This window comes from Macaca fascicularis, chromosome 12 (assembly GCF_037993035.2).
Source record: "Macaca fascicularis isolate 582-1 chromosome 12, T2T-MFA8v1.1".
NCBI lineage: Eukaryota > Metazoa > Chordata > Mammalia > Primates > Cercopithecidae > Macaca > Macaca fascicularis.
In genome coordinates, this window is record NC_088386.1 from 123,237,708 (window position 1) to 123,262,389 (window position 24,682).

Sequence of the window (24,682 nt, forward strand, 5' to 3'; positions counted from 1 at the left end):
CTTGCGGTCCATGCTATTGTTTATTAAAGGCTATCCAGAGAGTCTCTCAACATCTCAGACATGGCAGTTTACTGAACATGTCATTCAGAGTATTTCAAGTTTTTTGTTTCGCAGGCCGCAAGTCTGGATTTCTCACATCAGTGCTTTACAAGATAAACAGCTTCTTTTAACTCTTTTCCATTTTCTAGTCAAACCTTCCAGGAGAAACATCAGATTGTCTGCACATTTCATTGACCCGTCTCAGCCACGGGTCCTGTGAATGGGAGCATTTCATTAGCAAAGAGGCCTAGCACACTGAAGGGCCCTAGTTATTGATGCTCATGCGAACCAGCAAAGAATAGCTCGATGCCAATGAGAAACTCAGTCGGGCAGGAACCACTTTTGATAAAACAGTTAAAGTGTAAAAGTAGACAAGAGCTGTTCTCTCCCATTTGTTTCTTACTGGTTTGATTGTTCTTTTGGTTGAGCTCAGTCTTCCCACATCTCTCAGACCTCTCCTTTACCAATGAGCATGAAGGCTTTTCCTGTTCCACGGTGTAGCTTTAGAATTGTGGTCAAAAGGAGAGTTGCTCTTCATGTTCCCAGGCTAACTCACAGTTTAACCATTTGGAATGAGAACACTAGCTTTTAAGTGGAAATAAAATTTGGTATAAAACGGTCATACCTTAGGTTTAAAAGCCTTAAAACTAACCAATAGCCTAATTATGTAAGTGAATGATTATGCACCTCAATCCCTCTAGGATAACTAAATATGGAGAAGAGTTCATTGAGACTTGGAAGGTATGAATCCTTTTAATTAGTTTATTCTCCAAAATCCTAAAATGAAATCATATTGCAGAGCATGTAATCATTTTAATGAACATGAAATATATAATCCAAGCCATCTTGGTGCTTCAGGTCACTGCCATGCAAATACAGTATTACAAAGCTTGGAGTGAACTGAAGTCATCTAAGCACTTTCTTTTAAAAGCATAAATTACAGGTATTAAAAAGCTAAAGGGTGTGAATAGACATAGGGCTAGATAGTCAATATTCATCAATTTTATTTTCATTGTAAGTCTTTACTATATAATAACTCCCCAAGCCCTCCCCTGAGCTATTAGCCTCCCCTTCCTTCTCCCTCTCCTTCTGCACATCTATCTCCTGTTTTCATGCCATTTACTGCTTCTAGAACAACACAGAGATGGGAGAGAAGAGGGAGACATTATTTTCAATTCATACAATATTTTTCATTCATGAATGTCAAAGCACAATTTCTTGAAGGTTTTCTAAGATGAAAAATATTAGTATTGACTTGTGACCTTTTCGGGGGGTCTTTGGTAAATCCAAACCTCCTGCCACTACTATTCCTATTATGGGGGATGTGTGGGGAAGTTAGCAAAAGGACAGAATAAAGACTGCAATTTTGTTGCTTCTTTGTCTGGGTTTAGCTGGATAATACTTCAAATGCACACATCAGTGCTATGCCATTTAGCTTCTTATGCTCTAACGGATTATCAGTGACTCAACAATGTCAACATGATTAAGTTCATCAGCTGAGAGTAACTGTGGCTTACGTTTATATAACACTTTAGAGCTTATGCCATGCTTTTATGTTTGTATGTTATCTCACTTGATCTGAAATAATTAGCTAGAACAGGTATTACCTCCATTTTTAAAATAAGAAAATCAAAATTTGTAATAGTAAGTAAATCTGAAGTGAATTTGCCAAGATCGGACAGCTAGTTGGAGACACACTGAGTCTCAACTCAGTTTTTGTAGCTCTATATTGCATTTACCAGCAATATATTATAAAATATATATTTTAGAAATATATATTCTGAATCTGAACAATTTTAAGCAAAGTACTTACATTATTAAAGATAGCCAAGAACTCTAACCCAACCATATGGCCATTAAAGAAACTTACTAGGCCTTCTTCTTTGCAGGAGCTAAAGGAGACAGGGGATCCCCAGGTTTTCCTGGCCTCCCTGGCAGAAAAGGGGCCATGGGAGATGCTGGGCCTCGAGGGCCCACAGGCATAGAAGGACTCCCAGGGCCACCAGGTCTGCCCGGTGCAATTATCCCTGGCCGGAAAGGAAATCATGGTCCACCAGGCTTAAGAGGAAGCCCAGGTAGAGGGTTTACTTTTAAATAGCATAAAAGAACAAAAATCATGTTTGACCTCAAAAGTTTTCAACCTCCTCCTCATGTTACCTTGTTGCTTCTTCTTTCCCTGTGGTCATCTCCATTCCCCGTCTACCCATGGTTCCCACACCCAGCAACTGTCAAGACAAGGTAGCCTGTTTGAGGGATGTGTAGTCAGTAAATCAATGAGCCTGGCTGGACGCAGTGGCTCATGCCTATAATCCCAGGACTTTGGTAGGCCAAGGCGGGTGGATCACTTGAGGTCAGGAGTTCAAGACCAGCCTGGCCAACATGGTGAAACCCTGTCTCTACTAAAAAATACAAAAATTAGCCAGTCTTGGTTGGTGGTGCGTGCCTGTAATCCCAGCTACTCAGGAGGCTGTGGTGGGAGAACCGCTTAAACCTGGGAGGCAGAGGCTGCAGTGAGCTGAGATTGCACCACTGCACTCCAGCCTGGGCAACAGAACTAAACTGTCTCAAAAAATAATAATAATTAATTAGCCTAAAAGACAGTGATGCATTCATTCAACTCTATTTGTTGAATCCCTAGAGCTGGGCTAGGCTTTAGGGAAGCAGGCACAGACCCTGCTGTAACAGACCCTCACTGGGGAGAAGCAGATCCTGCTGGTGGGTGCCAGGTGCTTCACTGGCATCATCTCATCCTGTCTTTACCACAATCCCATCACATGCCCCAGGGGAAAGAATGTTTGTGGTAATGCTAAGTAAAGGGTTTATACTTCATTAGAAACAATCACTAATTAGGTAGAACCTTCGAAGCTCCCTGGCTGGCAATACTGACAGAGTTTTCATGAATTCAGGTGAGCCTGGTCCCCCTGGACCTCCAGGGAGTCACGTAACAGGCATAAAAGGAGACAAAGGGTCTATGGGCCACCCTGGGCCAAAAGGTCCACCTGGAACTGTAGGAGACATGGGACCACCAGGTCATCTGGTGAGTATGAATAATTATTTTGACTCATTATCAATTCAATATCCACTTATTATAATTATTCTTATATTGTACATTATACCATATATTGTCGATATTGTTAACTGTATTAGTCCATTCTCATGCTGCTAACAAAGACATACCCAAGACTGGGTAATTTTTAAAGAAAAGAGGTTTAATTGACTCACAATTCTGCATGGCTGGGGAGATCTCAAGAAACTTACAATCATGGCGGAAGGCACCTCTTCACACCACAACAGGAGACAGAATGAGTGCCAAGTGAAGGGGGTAGCCCCTTATAAAACCATCAGATCTAATGAGAACTCACTCACTATCATGAGAATGGCATGGGGGAACCACCCCCATGATTCAATTACCTCCCACTGGATCCTTCCCAGGACATGTGGGGATTATAGGAACTACAATTCAAGATGAGATTTGGGTGGGGACACAGCCAAACCATATCATTAACACTGACTTATTGTTAATGTTAATGTTAATGTAAAATTTATAATTTTTGATGCATCTGTGCAGTATGCCTAAGGGAACACAGTCCAAAAGTTTATGAAAATCAAAAAATCTTCAGAGTTGGAATGATTTGGCCTCTAAGAGGCCTCCAAAACTTTGGTCTGTATGGGACTCACCTCTACAGCATTCCAGACCCTTGCTTATTTAGACCCTGAACAAGTCCAGTGACGGAATCTTCAAAAAGCAGCTGGAGTTCAGAATCGTTCTAAATGACACTGTCACTTTTTCCTCTACTTATATGCTTCTGAAGTTTTCTGCTTTCCCCTGTAAATGCCTATTTATTTTCTGCCCCCCAAATGCCTGCTAATGTTTCTAGCTAACTGCCATTTCTTTCCAATTATTTTATTGCTGGATAAATACTTGGTTCTTTCAAATTCAGTTTAACCATTTATCAGCTTTGCCTCTATACTGAATACACCCTAGTTTCTCATTATTGCCCTAAAAAATATAGCCTCTGGAGTGAATGCCCTCCAGAAGTTAGAAGTCAATACCCCAGGGAGTAGCAAAAGGACAGACGAGTCTACTGTCTGGAACGTCGTCATTTTAGGAATCAGACCTAAAATTCCACTTGGGCCACTGGGCTGACCTGCTTGTCTCCACATTGCGCTCGTAATCAACTAAAGGCCATGGGCCTTTTCCTCATGAACTGCTACTAGGTTTTCTCCATTATTTCTTGCCTAGCTTGTTGTTATTGATGCTTATTTGGGACTTAAGTGTAGAACTTTTACATTTATCAATCTTAGACATTGTCTTATTCATTTAGGCCTGTGCGCCCAGCCTGCGATCTCTCAATTCATATTCTCTCTCTCAACACCACAGCCATCATCCCTAGCTTTCTCTTAGCAGCATATTAGACGAGCTGATCCCTCTGTCTACATCAAATCCTTGGAGACAGATGTTGAATAGATGAATGTGACTCAGGGATCATACCTGAGTGTCTACTCTGTACCAATGGACAGAAAAACAAAAAGCTACAGTCCTTTGCCCTAGAGCAGCCCACAATAAAGTGAGGGTGATAGGCACAGAGACAGGCCATTTTCCCACCATGTGGTAGGAAGAATGCAGGAGCCTATGGGGACACAGAGGAAGGGTATTTAATCCAGACTGTAGAGGGAAGACGCTCAGGAAAGATCCCTCCCCGAGGAGACTGATGCCTGGTCTGAGTCTTGACAGATGCATAGGAGTTATCCAAGAAAATAAGAAAAGCAGGGGTATGGGTGGGGTGGAGGAAGGGAGCTTTCTGAGCAAAATGACAATGGGTGTGTGTGAGTGACAAACACACAACTCTATTACTGGAGCTGAGGTGGGTGGGAATGAGGACACCTTGAGAGGAGTCTGGAGGGCTAAGCAGGAGTCAGGTAATGGAGGTCTGGTTTTCTAGACTAAGAAGAGGGAGGACATCACTTGCTGATCCAAGAAACACTTACAAAGCAGCTCTTTGTGCCCAGAGTTCTCTCTCTACAAGCTGGAATTAATCCCTTAATGAACTGCCTTTCGATGTGGCCATTCACCAAGCTTTAAATCTATCCTTGTTCCTCTATGCAGCAGCCATTTTGGCCACAAAAACATGGTAGAGAGAGCTACCATGGCACATGGCACAGCTCTCTCTACCATGTAAATTGTCAATGTACAGAACATCTACGGTATAACTCATTTTGTCCTCTACTAACCTCATCAGTGATGCATAATGAGGTACTTTGCCATAGCTCATTGTTAGGAATCACTCTTAAGCTCTCTTGGTATTTGATTTCCAGAATCTACTTTTAAATGTTTTTTTTCTTTTTTTTTTTTTTGAAAAATGACATATCTGCCCATCTTCAGTCTGTAGGTGTCTCTCGTGTTCTCCATGATTCTTTGAAAGTTGCCAATTTGATCCACAGTTACATCTAAAGACCTTCCAAGGACACTGGGATGTATAAAGCTTGGTTTGGAAACATGATCTTACTTAACTCCTCTGGTGATTTCATGGTCATTCATAGGCTTCTATACTTACAGTTGAAAGACAATTATTGATGGATGTCTCAACTGGCTTGGGGCCTTTAACAGCTCCCTCCTGCTGCCAGGGATAACCCTGGCAACATGCTCTTTTTCATAGTTACCTTAGCCTCAAGAGGAACAGGCAGAAATGAGAAGCCAGCAAGTCCTTGACCAGATGGTTCTGTTTTCTCTCTCTTCTTTTTTAAACAACACTTTATCCAAGCAATCAGATGGTTCCTTCTTTGGTCTTCTTGCTCCAAAGATAGCTGGTTCAAGGCCAGTTTTATTCTTGGCACTTTTCACGACCTTCAAAGCCCATTATTCTCAGGTAATAGCATTATCTCAATCCATATGGACAGTATGAAAGTAGATTTAGCATACATTTTGACAAACAGCTCTTTTCAGAAGCCCTGCTCCCTCCTCCCTCTTTCTATGGCTTTGCTTGAGCATCTCCTGGCTATAAGACCAGTTCATGTGAGCCTCATAAGAAGAGAGCACCTTCTTCCCGCTTAGATTATTGCATCCTTGTCAAATATGCCTGTCAAATACTCTCTCTTGACAACCCCTGTACACTCCCATCCCTGGACATTACTTTTCCTATCATCATGGTCAAGAGTAATTTATGGCTCTGAGAATGACGCTTGGGTGCTGTAACTCAACAATGGTTTTGTTGTCTTTGCAACAATTATAAATACAGATTATTATAATTTTCATTCTGGGCCAGGCATGGTAGCTCACTACTATAATCCCAGCACTTTGGGAAGCTGAGGTGGGCAGATCATTTGAGGTCAGGAGTTCGAGACCAGCTTGGCCAACATGGCGAAACCCTGTTTCTACTCAAAATACAAAAATTAGCCAGGTGTAGTGGTGCATGCCTGTAATCCCAGCTACTCAGGAGGCTGAGGCATGAGAATTACTTGAATGTGGGAGGCAGAGGTTGCAGCAAGCCAAGATCATGCCACTGCACTCCAGTCTGGATGACAAAACGAGACTCTGTCTCAAAAAAATAAAAAAAATAAAAAATCATGCTGGCAGTACTGGGCTACTCCATTTAGGTCACAGAATATCCAGTTGAATCCAATACTAAAACAACATACGCCAATATTAGAAGGTATGTTTGCTCTTGGGCTTAAGGGAAGCTTTTATTTTACTTTTAAAATGATAGTCCTAAGGAAAGGTTCTAAGTGGCCAAAGGAGTTATAGCCTTGATTGAAAAAATGATGTCTGCTAACTTCAGCCTATTCTCATCCAACATAATATTATACCCTATTTGCATTTTTTAAAAACTAGTAATTTTAAAAGATTTGTTTTGGTTCTACTCCCTTTTTTTGAAATATAGGGAGCACCAGGTACTCCAGGTCTTCCAGGACTCAGAGGTGATCCTGGATTCCAGGGGTTTCCAGGCGTGAAAGGTACTGTTTTTGTGCATTGCTCTTTATATGCAAATACAATAACCTCAATTTATATTTTAGGGCACACAAGTGTTTGTTGAAGTACAGACAGCTAGGGTTAGTACAAATAGGACCTCGATATGACTGAAGTAGGAAGGCTCCACTATACTATTTCAAGATTCTTTAAAATAGAGTATTTCTCCAAATGAATGGCTCTCAGTAACCTTCTTTTATTTGTGTAAAAGACTGTGCTTGCAAGAGAAATCTTACCACTTTATTAGTTCATGCTGGCAGTACCGGGCTATTCCATTTAGGACACAGAATATTCAGTTGAATCCAATACTAAAACAACAATATTGCACAAAGCAAATATTCTCTATGCGCTCAAGAGAACTCCTGATGTAACTAACTCTAGGCTATGAGTAAAGCTAGAGTAATAAGCTGAGAAAGTAGATAACTATGACAACCAAGCAATATAATTCACCAGATGGTAAAACAGGTTTTAATGTGACTTTGTATCTTACCTTAAATATCAAATTGGTTTCTGAACTCAAAAATTGGACTCTTAAGGACCCTTCCCCTTCAATGTTAAAATACAAGTTCTTAATGCCTGCTTCTGGAATATATTTCTTTACAGACTCATTAAGCATGAACTACTGGGTCCCAGTGACATGCCAAAACCTATGTGAACAAAAATGAAATTGTAGCCCTTGTGACAGAACCCACAGGACAGAGCCTCCAGGCACACTTCTAGTATTTGTCCTTAGAGTCAATCATCAACCTGAAGAACTAGGAGACCCATTGATCTAAGTGGAATCACATTGTGTTTTTGTTTGTTGGTTTGTTTTTAGGAGAAAAGGGTAATCCTGGATTTCTAGGATCCATTGGACCTCCAGGACCAATTGGGCCAATAGGACCACCTGGTAAATAAATTTCCTTACCATTGATCTCAATGAAGAAAGGTAACGCATCCGTGAAGCCATCATCTTCTTCTTATGTTTATGTCAACAGGTATACGTGGAGACCCTGGCACACTTAAGATTATCTCCCTTCCAGGAAGCCCAGGGCCACCTGGCACACCTGGAGAACCAGGGATGCAGGGAGAAGCTGGGCCACCAGGGCCACCTGGAAACCTAGGTGTGAGACTGGCAGCATTGACTTGGATCAGTAGGAAGTGGTTGAACCAAAATACCTGTAAACTGCTTTGGAAACAGCTGATACAACTTCACAGAAAATGTTGAACATGATAGTGGTTTTCACAGTCTTAGGATTGAGCTCATTCTACCCTTGACCAGCAAATAAAAGACCTTGGAATCTATTGAAAGCTGTTGTACATAGTATAACTTGAACAAATACACTTTAGGGCAGCATGTTTTTGTTTTTTATTTTTTATTAAGGTAAAGGTATGTCTATCTCCTCTGACAACTGTCAGTCTTGGGGATCTATTTCTAAATGATTGTCTGAATATACCTGAGTTCTGTGAATTTATACTTTTCTAACACTTTCTACAGCAAAGTATTAGAAAAAAATGATTTAGGAATCTTTTCAAAATACTGGTGTTTGGAAATTGAACTAACCCCTCTACATAAGCAGAGCGTATTGTAATAGGCTTCTGAATGGAATGATTACGCCTTAAGTGTGTCTGAATCACCTGGGAGATAAAGATAGTACTTATTAGTTTGATCAATTCAGGGACATAGTGAATTCTGGAAGAACATAAATCAAAATTGCAGCACAATTTTAAACTGCTGCATTAAGTATCCTCATAGTTCATTTTCGAGAGCCTTGTTTTCTGGGAAGTGGGGCTAACAAGTTAGGTGACTAATCATCCTAGCTTGCCCAGGACCGAGGACCTTCCCAGGATGCAGGACTTTCATTCCTGAAACTGAGAAAGTCCTGGGTTAACGGGATGGTTGGTCACCTTATCTTTCATCCTATACGATAAAATGCAATGTAATGTTGGTTTTTGCCTAGGACCCTGTGGGCCAAGAGGTAAGCCAGGCAAGGATGGAAAACCAGGAACTCCTGGACCAGCTGGAGAAAAAGGCAACAAAGGTTCTAAAGGAGAGCCAGGTAAGCACCCAGCTTGTTTCCTCACTGAAGAAGTGTTATTTAGACATAAAGAGGTCTTGTTTGAGTGGGTGACTATATGAGTTATCTAGGCCTTTGAGTTTATGTTATTCAGATCAGACCAAAGGCCAAGGATCAAATGTTAATTTGGAAGATGAGAATCAAGAATTATTGGAACACACTATTTTTCCGACCTCTTAGCTGGTCAGATGGGCTCCAAACTGATGCACAGTTTAGCCTGAGGACAAATAGAACTAATTTAAGTCCTATGGGTGTTCTTCTTTCAAAAAGGCCAATACCTGTTTTTAATAACTTATAGAAGTAATTAGTTAATAATTATTATCTATAGGAGTGGTACATAAGTACGTAGCTAGAAAAATATTACCTTGGTATGCGTAGAAGAGCAACTTAGTATCCTTTTCTAAGAAAGCCATCTTTTAAAAAGGCCATTCTTCATGGTGGCGGGTGCCTGTAATCCCAGCTACTTGGGAGGCTGAGGCAGGAGAATCGCTTGAACCTGGGAGGTGGAGGTTGCAGTGAGCTGAGATCACACCACTGCAGTCCAACCTGGGTGACAGAGTGAGTGAGACGCTGTCTCAAAAAAAAAAAAAAGCCATTCTTGAATAGAATTCAACGATTCATGTGTGTCATGAAAAGGGACCTCTTACATATAGTGTTTGATTCTGAACATATGCTGTATGTGTCAGTTTGACACCTGGATCAACAGCTACCTTCTGCAAACGTTTCACAGCACTCTTCTGGAAACTACCTTGATGTCCAAATCTTCTATTTTTAGGATTGCTGACTTTGTTAAAGCAAGAAAAATTCTAAATGTGATTTCTGAATTTACTGACATATATGATGCTCAGATCTACTATATTAAAATGGTAAAGACTGTAGACTTTAATTTTTAAAAATTCAAATATGATGTTAATATTATAATACTAATTGCATAACTACATATGATTTAGTATTGCCATGGGTGCACAGTGGAGTACTATTAATCATTCAACTTTCCTTAATGTGTGGTTTTTGAAGTGACAAAACACCCTTATTAATAATTCTATTAATTTAAAAATTTTAATGACCAAGGCTTCAATGCCCTAAGAATGGGGCAACAGCAAGAGCAAGGGCACTGCAATACAAATTTTGTTGAGAATTAATTAGCAAGTAGACAGTTCAATGCTATGGAGGCCTCACAAGAATGACAAAGGGATCTAAGAGTCAAACTGCACTGGCATAAACTGACAGCCCTGGCCCCCTTCTTGGAGATACGGAAATGCCTTGGATATCATACATCTGTATAAAAGCTCACTTCCAGTTCCTGCCCTGCTCAGCTAATCACTTTCCAATTCCTGTGTAGAGATCAGGAGGCATCTTTTGTTTGGGGTCAATTATACCCCCTCTGAATGAGGGCAGGGGTTAGGAAAACAGAAAAATGTGTCTCCCCAATGTATTAAAACCATGGCAACTTGGATTTTTCAAGTAAGACATCAGACTGGAGAATTTGGATGTGGCCTATTTTTAATTTCAAAAAACCACTCAAGGTCCCTGGAGGAGACAAGAGGGGGCAGAATTCAGAGAAAATTGAAAAAATATATAATATTGGGGCTTTTACAAATTTCTGTGGGAAGTCCTGACTTCTGAGTCAGGACTAAACTGTGACAATGCCTGACTCCCAGGGGCATGGATGTTTGTGGACAACAAAACTAATTCCTGTGATGATGTAGGCCCAAAGTCTAACCGTCTCTGTTTTCTCTGTGCTTCCTTAGGACCCTAAAGAACCATGGCCCAAGTCTGGTTGGGGAGGGAGTCAGGGTATAGTGGCTGCACAAATGGATGGGGGTGAGGAGGTGGAAACCAATGCCAATACCATAAATAATAGCTGTTCAATGAAAGAAAGGAGAAGGAAGTTCAAGAGGAATGGAAGAGAGGACAGCTCACGGGTCCTTATCTAGAACATGACAAGTGTGGATTAGCCTTGTCCAACTCCGTACTCCAAAGTATAGAAAGTCTTTCTCCACAGGGAGAAAAATGTACAGAAACCATTTACTTTGTTTTTAACTCAATAAATAAAATAAATTAACCCTTATTACAGTGTAAAAAAAAAAAAAAAAAAAAAAAGCCTTCTCTTCTTACTTTCCTAACAAATTGATCAAAACTTTCTTGAAGTTTGAACCTTTAAAAAGAGCTTTCAGTGTTTTCTGCAGTTGTTTATTGTAGACAATGTTGCAATAATTTGTGAATTTATCAAAACCATAAGTAATTTATTATGATCTACTTGAATAGACTTTAAGCTGTAGATATTGGATTTTTCCCCCATCACATTGTAGGAGGATTCATTCATGTATTCATAAAAAACATACATAAGACCTACCAGATGCAGGCAGGCCACTGTGCCAGGCCTCACAGAGGAATTCAAAGATAAAGACCTGATCTCAAAAAACTCATCAGATTTTCACACAAAGATTGATAAGAAAAGGCACTGTGTGATAAACTGTTTAACATTTAATAATACTGTTTGGCCATTTTTATAAGCCACTCTTCTCCAGGATTTCTTTCAATATATGGGACTCAACATATATTTAAATTAGTACTTTGAAAAAACGAGTTTAAGATTTTGTGTGTGTTGCAACATTTAGAATGTGTTTTTTGAAGGACCACCTGGATCAGATGGATTGCCAGGTTTGAAAGGAAAACGTGGAGACAGTGGATCACCTGCAACCTGGACAACAAGAGGCTTTGTCTTCACCCGACACAGTCAAACCACAGCAATCCCTTCATGTCCAGAGGGGACCGCGCCACTCTACAGTGGGTTTTCTTTTCTCTTTGTACAAGGGAATGAACGAGCCCACGGACAAGACCTCGGTAATGTCCCAGTCCCATCTGCCAGTTGTGTTGTTCCACATGCAGATTGTAAATCTTTATAGCCTAGGATGCTTCCCTCTGAAGTTAAGTGTAAACAACCTTGAGTATCTTCTGGCACTTTTTAAGAAAGCAAATAAAACAACACTGACCTAATTTTCATTCTGGAATGTAAAATGCTGGAAGGAGCCTAGCTCAGGAATGCCAGCCTAGCTCCTCCCATTCAGTGCAAACAATTTGCCCCTAAAACCCCCTAAACCACCTGTCTGCATTTATCTTTTTGGTGTTTTTTCTTTTTCTTTTTCTTTCTTTTTTTTTTTTTTTTTAGACAGGGTCTCACTTTCATCACCCAGGCTGGAGTGCAGTGGTGCAACACGGCTCACTGCAGCCTCAACATCCCAGGCACAAGCAATTCTCCCACCTCAGACTCCTGAATGGCTGGGACTACAGGCATATGCCACTATATCCAGCTAAATTTTTTGATTTTCAGTAGAGACGAGGTCTGGCTATGTTTTCAAGGTTTGTCTTAAACTCTTGAGCTCAAGTAATCCTCCCTCCTCAGCCTCCCAAAGTGCTGGGATTACAGGTGTGAGCCACCATGCCCAGCCCACCCGTTTGCTTTTTAATCTCACAAATAATAGCTTTTCTAAACCTTTATCTGGTTATTAGCTATTACGTACATATGAATAAGTGGGAATACTTTGAAGCAAAAACACTATCCCAGCTGACCTATGCTAGCCCCCATGTTCTAGATCGATTAGAAAGAGCCACAGGGGGCCGGGTGCGGTGGCTCAAGCCTGTAATCCCAGCACTTTGGGAGGCCGAGACCGGCAGATCACGAGGTCAGGGGTTCAAGACCATCCTGGTTCAGTAGAAACCCTGTCTCTACTAAAAAATTACAAAAAATCTAGCCAGGTGAGGTGGCGGGCGCCTGTAGTCCCAGCTACTCAGGAGGCTGAGGCAGGAGAATGGCGTAAACCCAGGAGGTGGAGCTTGCAGTGAGCTGAGATCCGGCCACTGCACTCCAGCCTGGGCAACAGAGAGAGACTCCGTCTCAAAAAAAGAAAAAAAAAAAAAGAAAGAGCCACAGGAAGTATTAAAGGTGGGAGAAAGAAGATTTGTTTGCCTATTGGATCTTTGATTTCTATCAGTATGAAAACTTCTCAATACTACACTTAGCAGATAACTCTTGTGTTGTCTTTGTCCAGCTTTTGCTACAGGTTACGTTTTAATTAGCTTCTCTCTAGCGATGCCGAAAATACCTTTAACTTACTGAAAGTGATACTCAGTCTGATGTTTCATTAGGAACTCTGGGCAGCTGCCTGCAGCGATTTACCACAATGCCATTCTTATTCTGCAATGTCAATGATGTATGTAATTTCGCATCTCGAAATGATTATTCATACTGGCTGTCAACACCAGCTCTGATGCCAATGAACATGGCTCCCATTACTGGCAGGGCCCTTGAGCCTTATATAAGCAGGTAAAAATCCAATCCCCTAGTTTTACAATGGGACCAAGTGAATCACTTCCCTTGTAATGGAATGTAAGGCAGCACATCACAGTGCAGAAAGTGGCAATGCTGCCATAGTCTTTGTTTCACGTTACAGATGCACTGTTTGTGAAGCTCCTGCGATCGCCATAGCTGTTCACAGCCAAACCACTGACATTCCTCCATGTCCTCACGGCTGGATTTCTCTCTGGAAAGGATTTTCGTTCATCATGGTGAGGAGAAAAGGAACAGGAGTTTTATAGTAAAGACTACCCATAGAATGTTACATTATGCTGGGTAAAATGTGGTTCCCAGGGTCAATGCTGCCTGATGTCAGTGGGTGCAACATGCCATAGACATTTCCTTGAAAATCTATAAATACACTTTTTTTTTCTTTACTTCTGGTAAATAATGGAGTATTAAAAAAAGACTTCTCAGAAGGAGATTACCTACAAATTCTCTTATGAAATTTAGGTGAATAGTAGCTGCCATTGATTGATAATGGAATCCCTCTTTTTTAATTATTTTTATCTTTTGAGACAGAGTCTCACTCTGTCACCCAGGCTGGAGTGCAGTGGAGTGATTTTGGCTCACTGCAACCTCTGCCTCCCAGGTTCAAGTGATTCTCCTGCCTCGGCCTGCTGAGTAGCTGAGATTACAGGTGTGTGCCACCACGCCCAGCTAATTTTTGTATTTTGGGTTGTTTGTTTTGTTTTTTTAGTAGAAACAGGGTTTCACCATATTGCCCAGGCTGGTCTCAAACTCCTGACCTCCAGTGATCTCCCCAACTCAGCCTCCCAAAGTGCTGGGATTACAGGCATGAGTCACTGCACCCAGCCTGGAATGCCTATTTTTTATAAGATAACTGCTTTATATACATTCTCTGTAATTTTTATGAAAACTCTGATAGGTAATTTCTATCATCTACAGTTTTACAAACAAGAATGAAGTACTTTCCCAAGGTCTTACAACTATTTAGTGGAAAAGCTAGGATCTGTGCCCAGGTCTGTCTGCTCCAAAACCTGTGCCCCTTTCACATTCATACAGAGACAAAAGCAAAGAAAGACAGTCTTTTAAAGAAAAAACTGTCAGATGTAAATGCTAGTGAAGAAATCTATGGAATGGTCATGTGTGACTGTGATGACTGTCATAGCTGCACACAAGTGGTTCTTTCTTTTTTCTTTTTCTTTTTTTCTTGAGACAGAATCTCCCTCTGTCGCCCAGGCTGGAGTGCAGTGGCGCAATCTTGGCTCACTGCAATCTCCACCTCCTGGCTCAATGCAATCTCTGCCTCCAGGGTTCAAGCAATTCTCTTGCCTCAGCCTCCTGAGTAGCTTGGACTACAGGCACACGCCACCATGCCAGCTAATTTTTGTATTTTTAGTACAGACATAGTTTCACTATGTTAGCCAGGCTGGCCTCAAACTCCTGACCTCAAGTGATCTGCCTGCCTAGGCCTCCCAAAGAGCGAGCTGGGATTCCAGGCGTGAGAGCTGGGATTCCAGGCATGAGTCACTGCGCCTGGCCACATAGGTGGTTATTTCTAATCTGTAGCATCACTGATGATCATTCCTTCCCCTTCTTTACTCACAGTTGCCCATTCATTCAAAAAAAAAAAAAAAAAAAAAGTAGAGAATTGAACATTTGAACCCCAGTGGACAGAGTGTTTACTCAGATTTTTTAAATTGTGGTAGTTCACAAGTGCAGGTTCTGAGGGCACCGGGCAAGCACTGGCCTCCCCCGGCTCCTGCCTGGAAGAATTCCGAGCCAGCCCATTTCTAGAATGTCATGGAAGAGGAACGTGCAACTACTATTCAAATTCCTACAGTTTCTGGCTGGCTTCATTAAACCCAGAAAGAATGTTCAGGTAACTATTCACCATCAAGCTGAATCTGATGACTCAATTGCACAACTGTTGAAAGTTGCCTGTGTTCTCGGGTCAAGGAGTGGCCATGATTTTGTACTACTGTGCCAATAAAGACAAATCAGTGTTTTGTCATTACTAAACACATTTAACATTTCTATATAAATTTAGAGTAAATTATATACAATCACACTAAATGATCTCTCATCTGAATTTACTGTATTGAAAGACTTGCGAATAATGTGGATTATTTAAAGGGTGGGAGTAGTTTTTATTACATAAAAGATGATCTGTAAGTTTTCATCAAGGCTTATGTTTCTTTAATGCTGCTGAAATATGACTAAAATTATAAAATGCCACCATGTATGCCTTTTCAGAAATATACTTCTTCCATAAAGATAAATAGTCCTATAATAAATTTCTTTCTTTCTTTTTTTTTTCTTTTTTTTTTGAGACAGTCTTGCTCTGTTGCCCAGGCTGGAGTGCAGTGGCACAATCTGACGATCTGGGCTCACTGGAACCTCCACTTCCCAGGTTTAAGTGATTCTCCTGCCTCAGCCTCCTGAGTAGCTGGGATTACAGAAGGCGTATGCCATGACACCTGTCTAATTTTTGTGTTTTTAGTAGAGATGGGGTTTCACCATGTTAGCCAGGCTGGTCTCAAACTCCTGACCTCAAGTGAACCTCCCACCTCAGCCTCCCAAAGTGCTAGGATTACAGGCATGAGCCACCACGCCCGGCCCTGTAATAAATTTCAAAATAGTGACAATATTCATTAATAAAACTCAAACTCAGCAAAAATTCCCTTTTATGCATAAATCAATGAGGGTTTTTTTTTTGGTTTGTTTTTATTTCAGAAAGCCTATTCCATCAACTGTGAAAGCTGGAGAATTAGAAAAAATAATAAGTCGCTGTCAGGTGTGCATGAAGAAAAGACACTAAAGCTAAAAAAGACAGCAGAACTGCTATTTTTCATCCTAAAGAACAAAGTAATGACAGAGCATGCTTTTATTTAGGTATTTTTCTTTAACCAAACAATATTGCTCCATGGTGACTCAGTACAAAGTTTCAATTTGTTTCCCCACAGAACAAAGCAGTTCTTTCAAGTCAGTTCTGTGATCTGGGTCTCCAATCTGTGCTGTTTCAAAGTTCCCTGTGGCAAAGCAGCAACTATTCACAAAATAACACCAAAAGTCTATTCCACTTACATCCAAGGCACTGTCACTATGGTGATCATATGAAGTTTGAATGCTACAAGTTATGAAATATTTGGCCCACTGCATTCCCACATTTGTCCTCCTCCTGTCTTTAAGACTCAGGGAGGCTAAATCAGTGTTTGATTGCCCCACCACCCCTTCATGAAACTTCAGACCCTGGGTAGGGGAAGAGAAGGGGGCATGTGGTATCCTGGAGCATTGTGTATAGAACTGGACTTTCAGACCTGCTGAGGACCGTAAGGCCTGATGGAACACAGAACTGAACTGAGGTTCATGGATTTTCTAGGAATGTTTCAAACATGCCCACTGCTAAGGGCAAAAGGGGGATTCCCTGATGGAACCATAATACTGTTGGAAATACTGTATGGTTTTGTTTTGTTGGTTTTTAAAGATTTTTTTGTTTATTAAATTCGTTTCACTGTAGCTCTAAAATCTGCTTGTATTCAAAGCATATACAATTTTCCCCCTTAGTGAATTAGTTTTAAAAGGATATTGTTATATACATACTATGAAATATGTATAACTTTAACTTCTCTTTTACCAGCATACCCACACAAATAACAAGAATACTACTTATGAAATGTGTACTTTATCCTCATCCCATAAATGTTGGTGCATATCTTATGTAAAGGAGCAGTTCAATAATCCACGAATGAACTTAAGGCATTTGTTGGTTTATCAGACTCAGAATCTATTTTTTCATTGCTCTGAATATGTCATCACTCTAGGTTTTACAGATTTATTCCTTTGTTACTTCTCTAATTCTTCCTTTGTTTAAAAAAAAAAAAGCAACACTTTTTATGTCATATACTCTTACAAACCATATTGAAAGAGTCCATTGTTTAAAAATCTTAATGTATCAAACTGTATAATTTGGCTGCTGTATGTCTTAAACCCCACTTTTCAAGGTGTTGATACATTCCCAAGGTTACTTAATTCAACTTAACAATCATGTTATTCAGCACCAAGCATGTCCCAGACACTACTAACCTACAGAGATGCTAAGAGAAAAAAGAGACTTGTTTCTGATCTAATATCCCAGAAAAAGTAACTCATTGCTCTGTTAAGAATCTCACATATACAAGTAGCTTCCCTCCCCTCTTGTTTTTTCTTCCTTTTCACTGCTGTTATATTTCATTATGATAATTCAGCAGGCCCAAGTAAAGGTTAAAAATAAGGTCTATGCCTAGGGAAACCCAGGGCTTCTAGTTTCTCCTAGAAAAGCCAAGAGAAGATAAGGTCTGAATAATAGCAGAAAAAACAAGATCTACAAAACATTAAACTAGTGTTATACTTGATGATAACACTATTTGATGAGTCTTAGAGTCCAGACACCAAGAGACAAAGCTTTGAAGATGCTTCCTGATCTACCTAGGTGGAGTTGGTGGTGCTGATATTTAAATTCAGGCTACTGCTTCAATCTCAATTGCTTTGTAAGTGAAAAACGTGACCTAGAGGACAGCATAGACTATGGCCGTGGCTCACACGGTTTACATCCTTCACTGCTCATGTGTTTGCTGTCAAGCCATTTTTACATCTCAACTAAGATATGCAGCATTTCAGTTATTTAGATTCACTTAACAAATAAATTTTTCTGCTTTAAAAATGTCCCATTATCCCAAGTGTACTATAGCGGCATATGGAGCTAGCCAATCTCTACAAACCTACCGTAGGCCAGTAGTTCTCAAAGTGCGGTCCCTGGAAGAGCAGCATCAGCATCATCTGGGAACTTGTCACAGATGCAGATTCTAGGGACCACTCCAGACCTACAGAATCCGAAACTCTTGGGGGAGGGCCCAAAATATCTATGTTTTACCAAGCCCACCACATGATTCTGATGTACTCTAAATACTGAGAAAACCTGTTCTAGACAAATACCCAAGCAACAACTCTACAGGCAGTTACCCAGTACGGCTGGCTACAGCTGCTCCATCCATGTCTCTATTTAAAGTTCAAACTCACAGGTGACTCTAAGGTCATCTACTTTTACTCATAAGTAAAAGCTCTAGACTGGTGCTAATGTCAAACCACTGGCCTCCACTCAGGCCTCCATCTTTTCATGCCCTCTTATCAGTATTTAACTTCTGAGGAAGACAAGTGATGCTAAGACCTGAAATTTCAATGAAGCCATATGAACAGCTGTTCAGTCGTACTTCTAAGACTTTACTTAGAAGTACTTCAGGACTAAGTTATAGCTCATATGCATTATTTTCCAGATAGCTTATGAGTAGCTTACACAAGTATGAAGATTTAATATTACAGATAAAATGTAAACTGTTTCTTTAAAATTGGGGCTTCAACTTTGGAATTTCACAGTGTGCTAAAATAACAGATTTCTCAGAAGTCTTTCAGCAAGATAAATATTATTAAGTAACTTATTTATGAAAGTATTAAAATAATGCTTACATTTGAATTTGATGGCTAACTTACAAAGATTTTCTATGTATCAAATGTAACTTACTGCTACTAAACTTAATTTAATATTTACTCTACAACCAAATGAAATATATTTAAAATATATTGAATATTTTATATTGTTATATCCTGACAAGATTATAATATTTTAATGTACTAATATTTCTGTAATTATATCTAAAATATTATTTTATTGTATTGCCTAAGAATAAACATTTTTTAAATTGAAACTGGTCCTTTTTTTTTAAAATGGAAATAATTTTTTTTTTGGATTGTAAGAATAACAGATGTTCACTGTAAAAAGAATAGACAATACAGAAGTTATGAAGAAGAATACAAAAATGGCCATGATCTATCAGGAGAAACCCACCCCTGATATTCAACGTGGGTCCTTTTCTATTTTCCCTAAGTGTCAGCTGGTCTGAGAAATAAAGCGAAAGAGTACAAAAGAGAGAAATTTTAAAGCTGGGTATCTGGAGGAGACATCACAAGTTGGCAGGTTCCATGATGCCCCCTGAGCCATAAAACCAGCAAGTTTTTATTAGCAATTTTCAAAAGTCAGGGAGTGTACGAATAGGGTGTGGGTCACAGAGATCACATGTTTCAAGGGCAACAAAAGATCACAAGGCAGGAGGTCAGGGCGAGATCACAAGGTCAGGGTGAAACTAGAATTACTAATGAACTTCCATGTCCCGCTGTGCACCCATTGTCATTGATAAACAAGGTTCAAGAGCAGAGAATCGGTCTGACTAGAATTTATTAGGTGGGAATTTCCTCGTCCTAATAAGCCTGGGAGTGCTATGGGAGACCGGGGCTTATTTCATCCCTTATTTACAACCATAAAAGATAGACATTTCCAAAGTGGCCATTTCAGAGGCCTCCCCTTAGGAACACATTCTCTTTCTCAGGGATGTTCCTTGCTGAGAAAAAAAATTCAGCAATATTTCTCCTATTTGCTTTTGAAAGAAGAGAAATATGGCTCTGTTCTGCCTGGCCCACAGGCAGCCAGACTTTAAGGTTATCTCCCTTGTTCCCTGAACATTGCTGTTACCCTGTTCTTTTTTAAAGGTGCCCAGATTTCATATTGTTTAAACAATTTGTACAGTTAAAGCAATCATCACAAGGTCCTGAGGCGACATTCATCCTCAGCTTACGAACATGATGGGATTAAGAGATTAAAGCAAAGTCAGGCACAGGAAATCACAAGAGTATTGATTGGCGAAGTGATAAGTGTCCATGAAATCTTCACAATTTAGATTTCAGAATCTGCAGTAAAGACAGGTGTAAGAAATTATAAAAGTATTAATTTAGGGAACTAATAAATGTCCATGAAATCTTCACAACTTAAGCAACTTATGTTCTCCTGCCATGGCTTCAGTCAGTCCCTCCGTTTGGGGTCCCTGACTTCCCGCAACAATGATCTAATCCTCACTCCCTTCCAAGATAAGTGATAAATCTATTTTTAAACAGAAATAAGATAAAAGCATGCTATTTTGTCAACAGGTTTTTTTTTGTTTTTTTTTTGTTTTTTTTTTGTTTTTTTTTGAGACAGAGTCTCGCTTTGTCCCCAAGGCTGGAGTTCAGTGGCATGATCTCAGCTCACTGCAAGCTCCACCTCCCGGGTTCACATCACTCTCCTGCTTCAGCCTCCAAGTAGCTGGGACTATAGGCGCCCGCCACCATGCCTGGCTAACTTTTAAAATTTTTAATAGAGATAGGGTTTCACCATGTTGACCAGGCTGGTCTCGAACTCATGACCTCAAGTGATCCACCCGCCTAGGCCTCCCAAAGTACCGGGATTACAGCCATGAGCCACATGTCCAGCCTATATTTTGCATATTAAAAACCTTTTTTTTTTTTAACCAGCTCTCTACATTTGAAATTTTATGAATTGTTTTCCTTGAATGAGGAGTATTTGTATTATAAATGGGAAACATGTATCAAAATATATGACCCATGATTTCTGTAATCTGTATGCTTTTCTTATTGATTTGTAAAGACTCCTTAAATACCTCAATAGAAAAATAAGCAAAGATGTGATTAGACCCTTCACAGGAAAACAGGCAATCATCAAAATACTTCTTTAATTTAAAAATAAACACTAATTAAAAGTGACAAACATTCTGCCTCACTGCAATGAGATAGGCAAAGATGTAAAACATGGCTTCAGCCGGTCCCTCCATTCAGGGTTGCTGACTTCCCGATCTCCTGACCTCGTGATCCACCTGTCTCGGCCTCCCAAAGTGCTGATTACAGGCGTGAGTCACTGTGCCCGGCCTTTTTTGTCACCAGGTTTTTAAAAACTTAGTACATAGTGGGCACATTTTCACACCAGCAGACAAGAACTAATCATCACTTGCACCACAGTTCATTGTATGGGTTTATAACCTAAGACAATCAATCCCCAATTGACAGACATTTAATTTAGGTATATTATAGACATATTGTACCTATGTCACCACAAGTTTGTCCAATTATTTCTTCAAGATAAATCACTAACTAGAAGGAACACTGTAGAGTCAAAGGTCTCACACAATCTTAGGCTTTTGAAATATATACAAAAATGCTCTCCAGAAAGGCTGCTAGAATTTTCAGCTGCATCAACCATGTAATGAAAACACTCATTTCCCTATTAATTTACCAATATTGAATATTGCTGTTCTTTTACATCTTTGCCTATCTCATTGCAGTGAGGCAGAATATTTGTCACTTTTAATTAGTGGTTTTTTTTTTTTTTAATTAAAGAAGTATTGTGATGATTGCCTATTTTCCTGTGAAGGGCCTAATCACATCTTTGCTCATTTTTCTATTGAGGTATTTAAGGAGTCTTTACAAGTCAAAGAAAAGCATACAGATTACAGAAATCATGGGTCACATATTTTGATACTTGTTTCCCATTTAAAGTACAAATACTCCTTATTCAAGGAAAACAATTCATAAAATTTCAAATGTAGAGAGCTGGTGAAAAAAAAAAGGCTTTTAATATGCAAAATATAGGCTGGGCATGGTGGCTCATGGCTGTAATCCCAGCACTTTGGGAGGCCTAGGCGGGTGGATCACTTGAGGTCATGAGTTCGAGACCAGCCTGGCCAACATGGTGAAACCCCATCTCTATTAAAAATACAAACATTAGCTGGGCGTGGTGGCAGATACTGTAATCCCAGCTACTTGGGAGGCTGAGGCAGAGGAATCGCTTGAACCTGGGAGGCAAATGTTGCAGTGAGCCGAGGTCATGCCACTGCACTCCAGCCTGGACAACAGAGAGAGACTCTGTCTTAAAATACATATACATGCAAAATATGAAATATCATAGAGAACTTTCATGCTGCATTACATGGCAATAATGATATAATCAAGGGAAGAAATGGAATGAATAGTGATCCTGGGTAATAATTCTAAGAAGACCAAGAAAATTGTTGCTCACATAAATACTTCAGAAACACTGTCACCTATTGTCATAGGTGGGCCAAAAAAATCTAATTTGAAAACACTTTGAGTAAAAAAGTACTAATCCATTTCGATGAACTTACTTTTACTTCGAGTTAGTCAAAAAGGAATGTTGTGTTTGAGCACGTTCTCCATTTATAAGCTCGTTTGGACAGAAAAATTTTGATTATGCCCTAATGGATTCTTAGCAATCTATTGGCAGGAGACTGACGAAAAAGTGATTGCCTCCTTCAATTGGTGCCATTGGCATCTAACTCATCTCACCCTAATCCCAGCTCTACCTATTAGAAATTAACAGATAAGCAAACACAGAGGAAAATGTAAATTGGTTTTTAATAACCAGGCTAAACTTAAATATTTAGATAAATATGATCCTTCCTAGGATTTTGCAGGCTCCATGTTTTTTCTAAAAATGCTGACTGTGGCCGGGCGCGGTGGCTCAAGCCTGTAATCCCAGCACTTTGGGAGGCCGAGACGGGCGGATCACGAGGTCAGGAGATCGAGACCATCCTGGCTAACATGGTGAAACCCCGTCTCTACTAAAAAATACAAAAAAAAAAAAAAAAAAACTAGCCGGGCGCAGTGGCGGGCGCCTGTAGTCCCAGCTACTCGGGAGGCTGAGGCAGGAGAATGGCGTGAACCCGGGAGGCGGAGCTTGCAGTGAGCTGAGATCCGGCCACTGCACTCCAGCCTGGGCGGCAGAGCGAGACTCCATCTCAAAAAAAATAAATAAATAAAAAATGCTGACTGCTCAAAACCTTTTTAGAATGATTGCTTTGGAATTGTAGTATCTTCAATTCCAATTTTTGAGCCAAACAAGGAGCTAGGTCTCATTATTTTATATCTGAGACCTACAACATGCTTAATACGTTTGGCTCCACAGCATACACTTAGATGAGTGAGACACAGACCTTGGTCTCAAGCATAGAGTTTACAATCTGGTAGGGGAAAATAAGACAAATACATGGATAACTTTAATACTAGACAGAACATGATTAAATGCTCTAAGGGACAACAAATACTGGTTCAAAAGTTGGAGGCCTCAGGAAAGAATTCATAAAAAGAGGAGATATTTTCAGTGGTCCTTTAAAGGCAGTTAGGATTTCAAGAAGCAGCAGATGGTCAGAAGCACGGTGGCATTCCATGTGACAGAAACAGCACAAATGAAGCTAAGTAGTTAGGAAGAGATGAGGCAATCTCAGAGAACAATTAATGGTCAAGAATATATGATATATATTTATATACATACACAGTGGTAAATAAAGTAGCATGGCAGGAGGTTAAGACCATGTTGGGCAGGGTTTAGAATACCAGGTTGAACTTGTACTTCATTGATTGCTACTAGAGATTCAGTGAAGATTTTGAGCAAAAGAGTGGAATTACCATATAAACAATAACCTGGAAGATCCAATATTTAATATATGGTACTTGCTAGGTTATTTTATAGTTTCAAATGTTTTTTAAAAATTACTGGATTGCTGTGATGAACTTTTGAATTGGAAGATAGCTATAAATCATCAATTTCCTTTGAAACTGGGGCTTCATATTTGAGATGCCACAATTTGTAAACATAGGTCCTATGTAGACCCAATGTCTAACAAGAATTGGAGAAAGAAAAATATTGGGGATGAGGAGGCCAGTTAAAAGGATAGCAGCCCAGATGATGGGTGATCATCTAAGAGTAGGAACAGAACAGATAAAGCAAAAAGTTAGCATTGAAGAGGGAGAATCTAAAGGATGAAGGATACTAGGGAAAATAAACCATTTTACCAAAAAGACATATGTTCATCACAGCACTATTCACAATGGCAAAGACAGGGAATCAACCAAGACGCCCATTCACAGTGGATTAAAGAAATTGTGGTACATACACACCATGGAATACTACACAGCCATAAAAAAGGAAGAAATGATGTCCTTTGCAGCAACATGGATGCAGGTGGACCATTATCCTAAGTGAATTAACACAGATGCAGAAAACCAAACACCACATGTTCTCACTTAGAAGTGGGAGCTAAGCATTGGGTATACATGGACATAAAGATGGCAACAACAGACATTAGGAACTACTAGACGTGGGCGAGAGGGATGGGGGCAAGGGCTGAGAAATTACCTAGTGGGTATTATGCTCACTATCTGAGTGACAAGAACATTCATACCCTAAACCCTATACCTCATGGGTATACACAATATACCCATGTAACAAACCTGTACATTTACCCCTTGAATCTAAAATAAAAGTTGAATTAAAAAAAAAAAAAAAAAGGATGGTGTGGCTGGGTGCAGTGGCTCATGCCTGTGATCCCAGCATTTTGGGAGGCCGATGCAGGTGGATCACCTGAG

General features: G+C 40.0%; 1 protein-coding gene and 1 long non-coding RNA gene across 10 annotated transcripts in view; one reads left to right on the top strand and one right to left on the bottom strand.

The window, feature by feature from the left end:
* The window catches only part of COL4A3 (collagen type IV alpha 3 chain), a 147,199-nt gene extending 128,077 nt beyond the window's left edge, over positions 1-19,122 (top strand). For 5 of the 9 annotated variants that reach the window (XM_015432894.4, XM_065526171.2, XM_045368404.3 and 2 more), the window contains 11 exons: positions 1,929-2,114; positions 2,946-3,076; positions 6,918-6,990; positions 7,821-7,892; positions 7,981-8,106; positions 8,944-9,042; positions 11,698-11,907; positions 13,210-13,387; positions 13,515-13,629; positions 15,091-15,263; positions 16,118-17,053. In XM_015432894.4, coding sequence (XP_015288380.3) covers positions 1,929-2,114; positions 2,946-3,076; positions 6,918-6,990; positions 7,821-7,892; positions 7,981-8,106; positions 8,944-9,042; positions 11,698-11,907; positions 13,210-13,387; positions 13,515-13,629; positions 15,091-15,263; positions 16,118-16,202 — 1,448 coding nt within the window. In that variant the 3' untranslated portion in view covers positions 16,203-17,053. Of the gene's footprint in view, positions 1-740; positions 781-1,928; positions 2,115-2,945; positions 3,077-6,917; positions 6,991-7,820; positions 7,893-7,980; positions 8,107-8,943; positions 9,043-9,835; positions 9,886-11,697; positions 11,908-13,209; positions 13,388-13,514; positions 13,630-15,090; positions 15,264-16,117 lie in introns of those variants that run through there. The other 4 variants (XR_012421527.1, XM_005574465.4, XM_005574466.5 and 1 more) reach the window with 4 other exon arrangements.
* The window catches only part of LOC123568057 (uncharacterized), a 56,467-nt gene that overhangs the window by 26,876 nt on the left and 4,909 nt on the right, over positions 1-24,682 (bottom strand). The window lies entirely within an intron of this gene.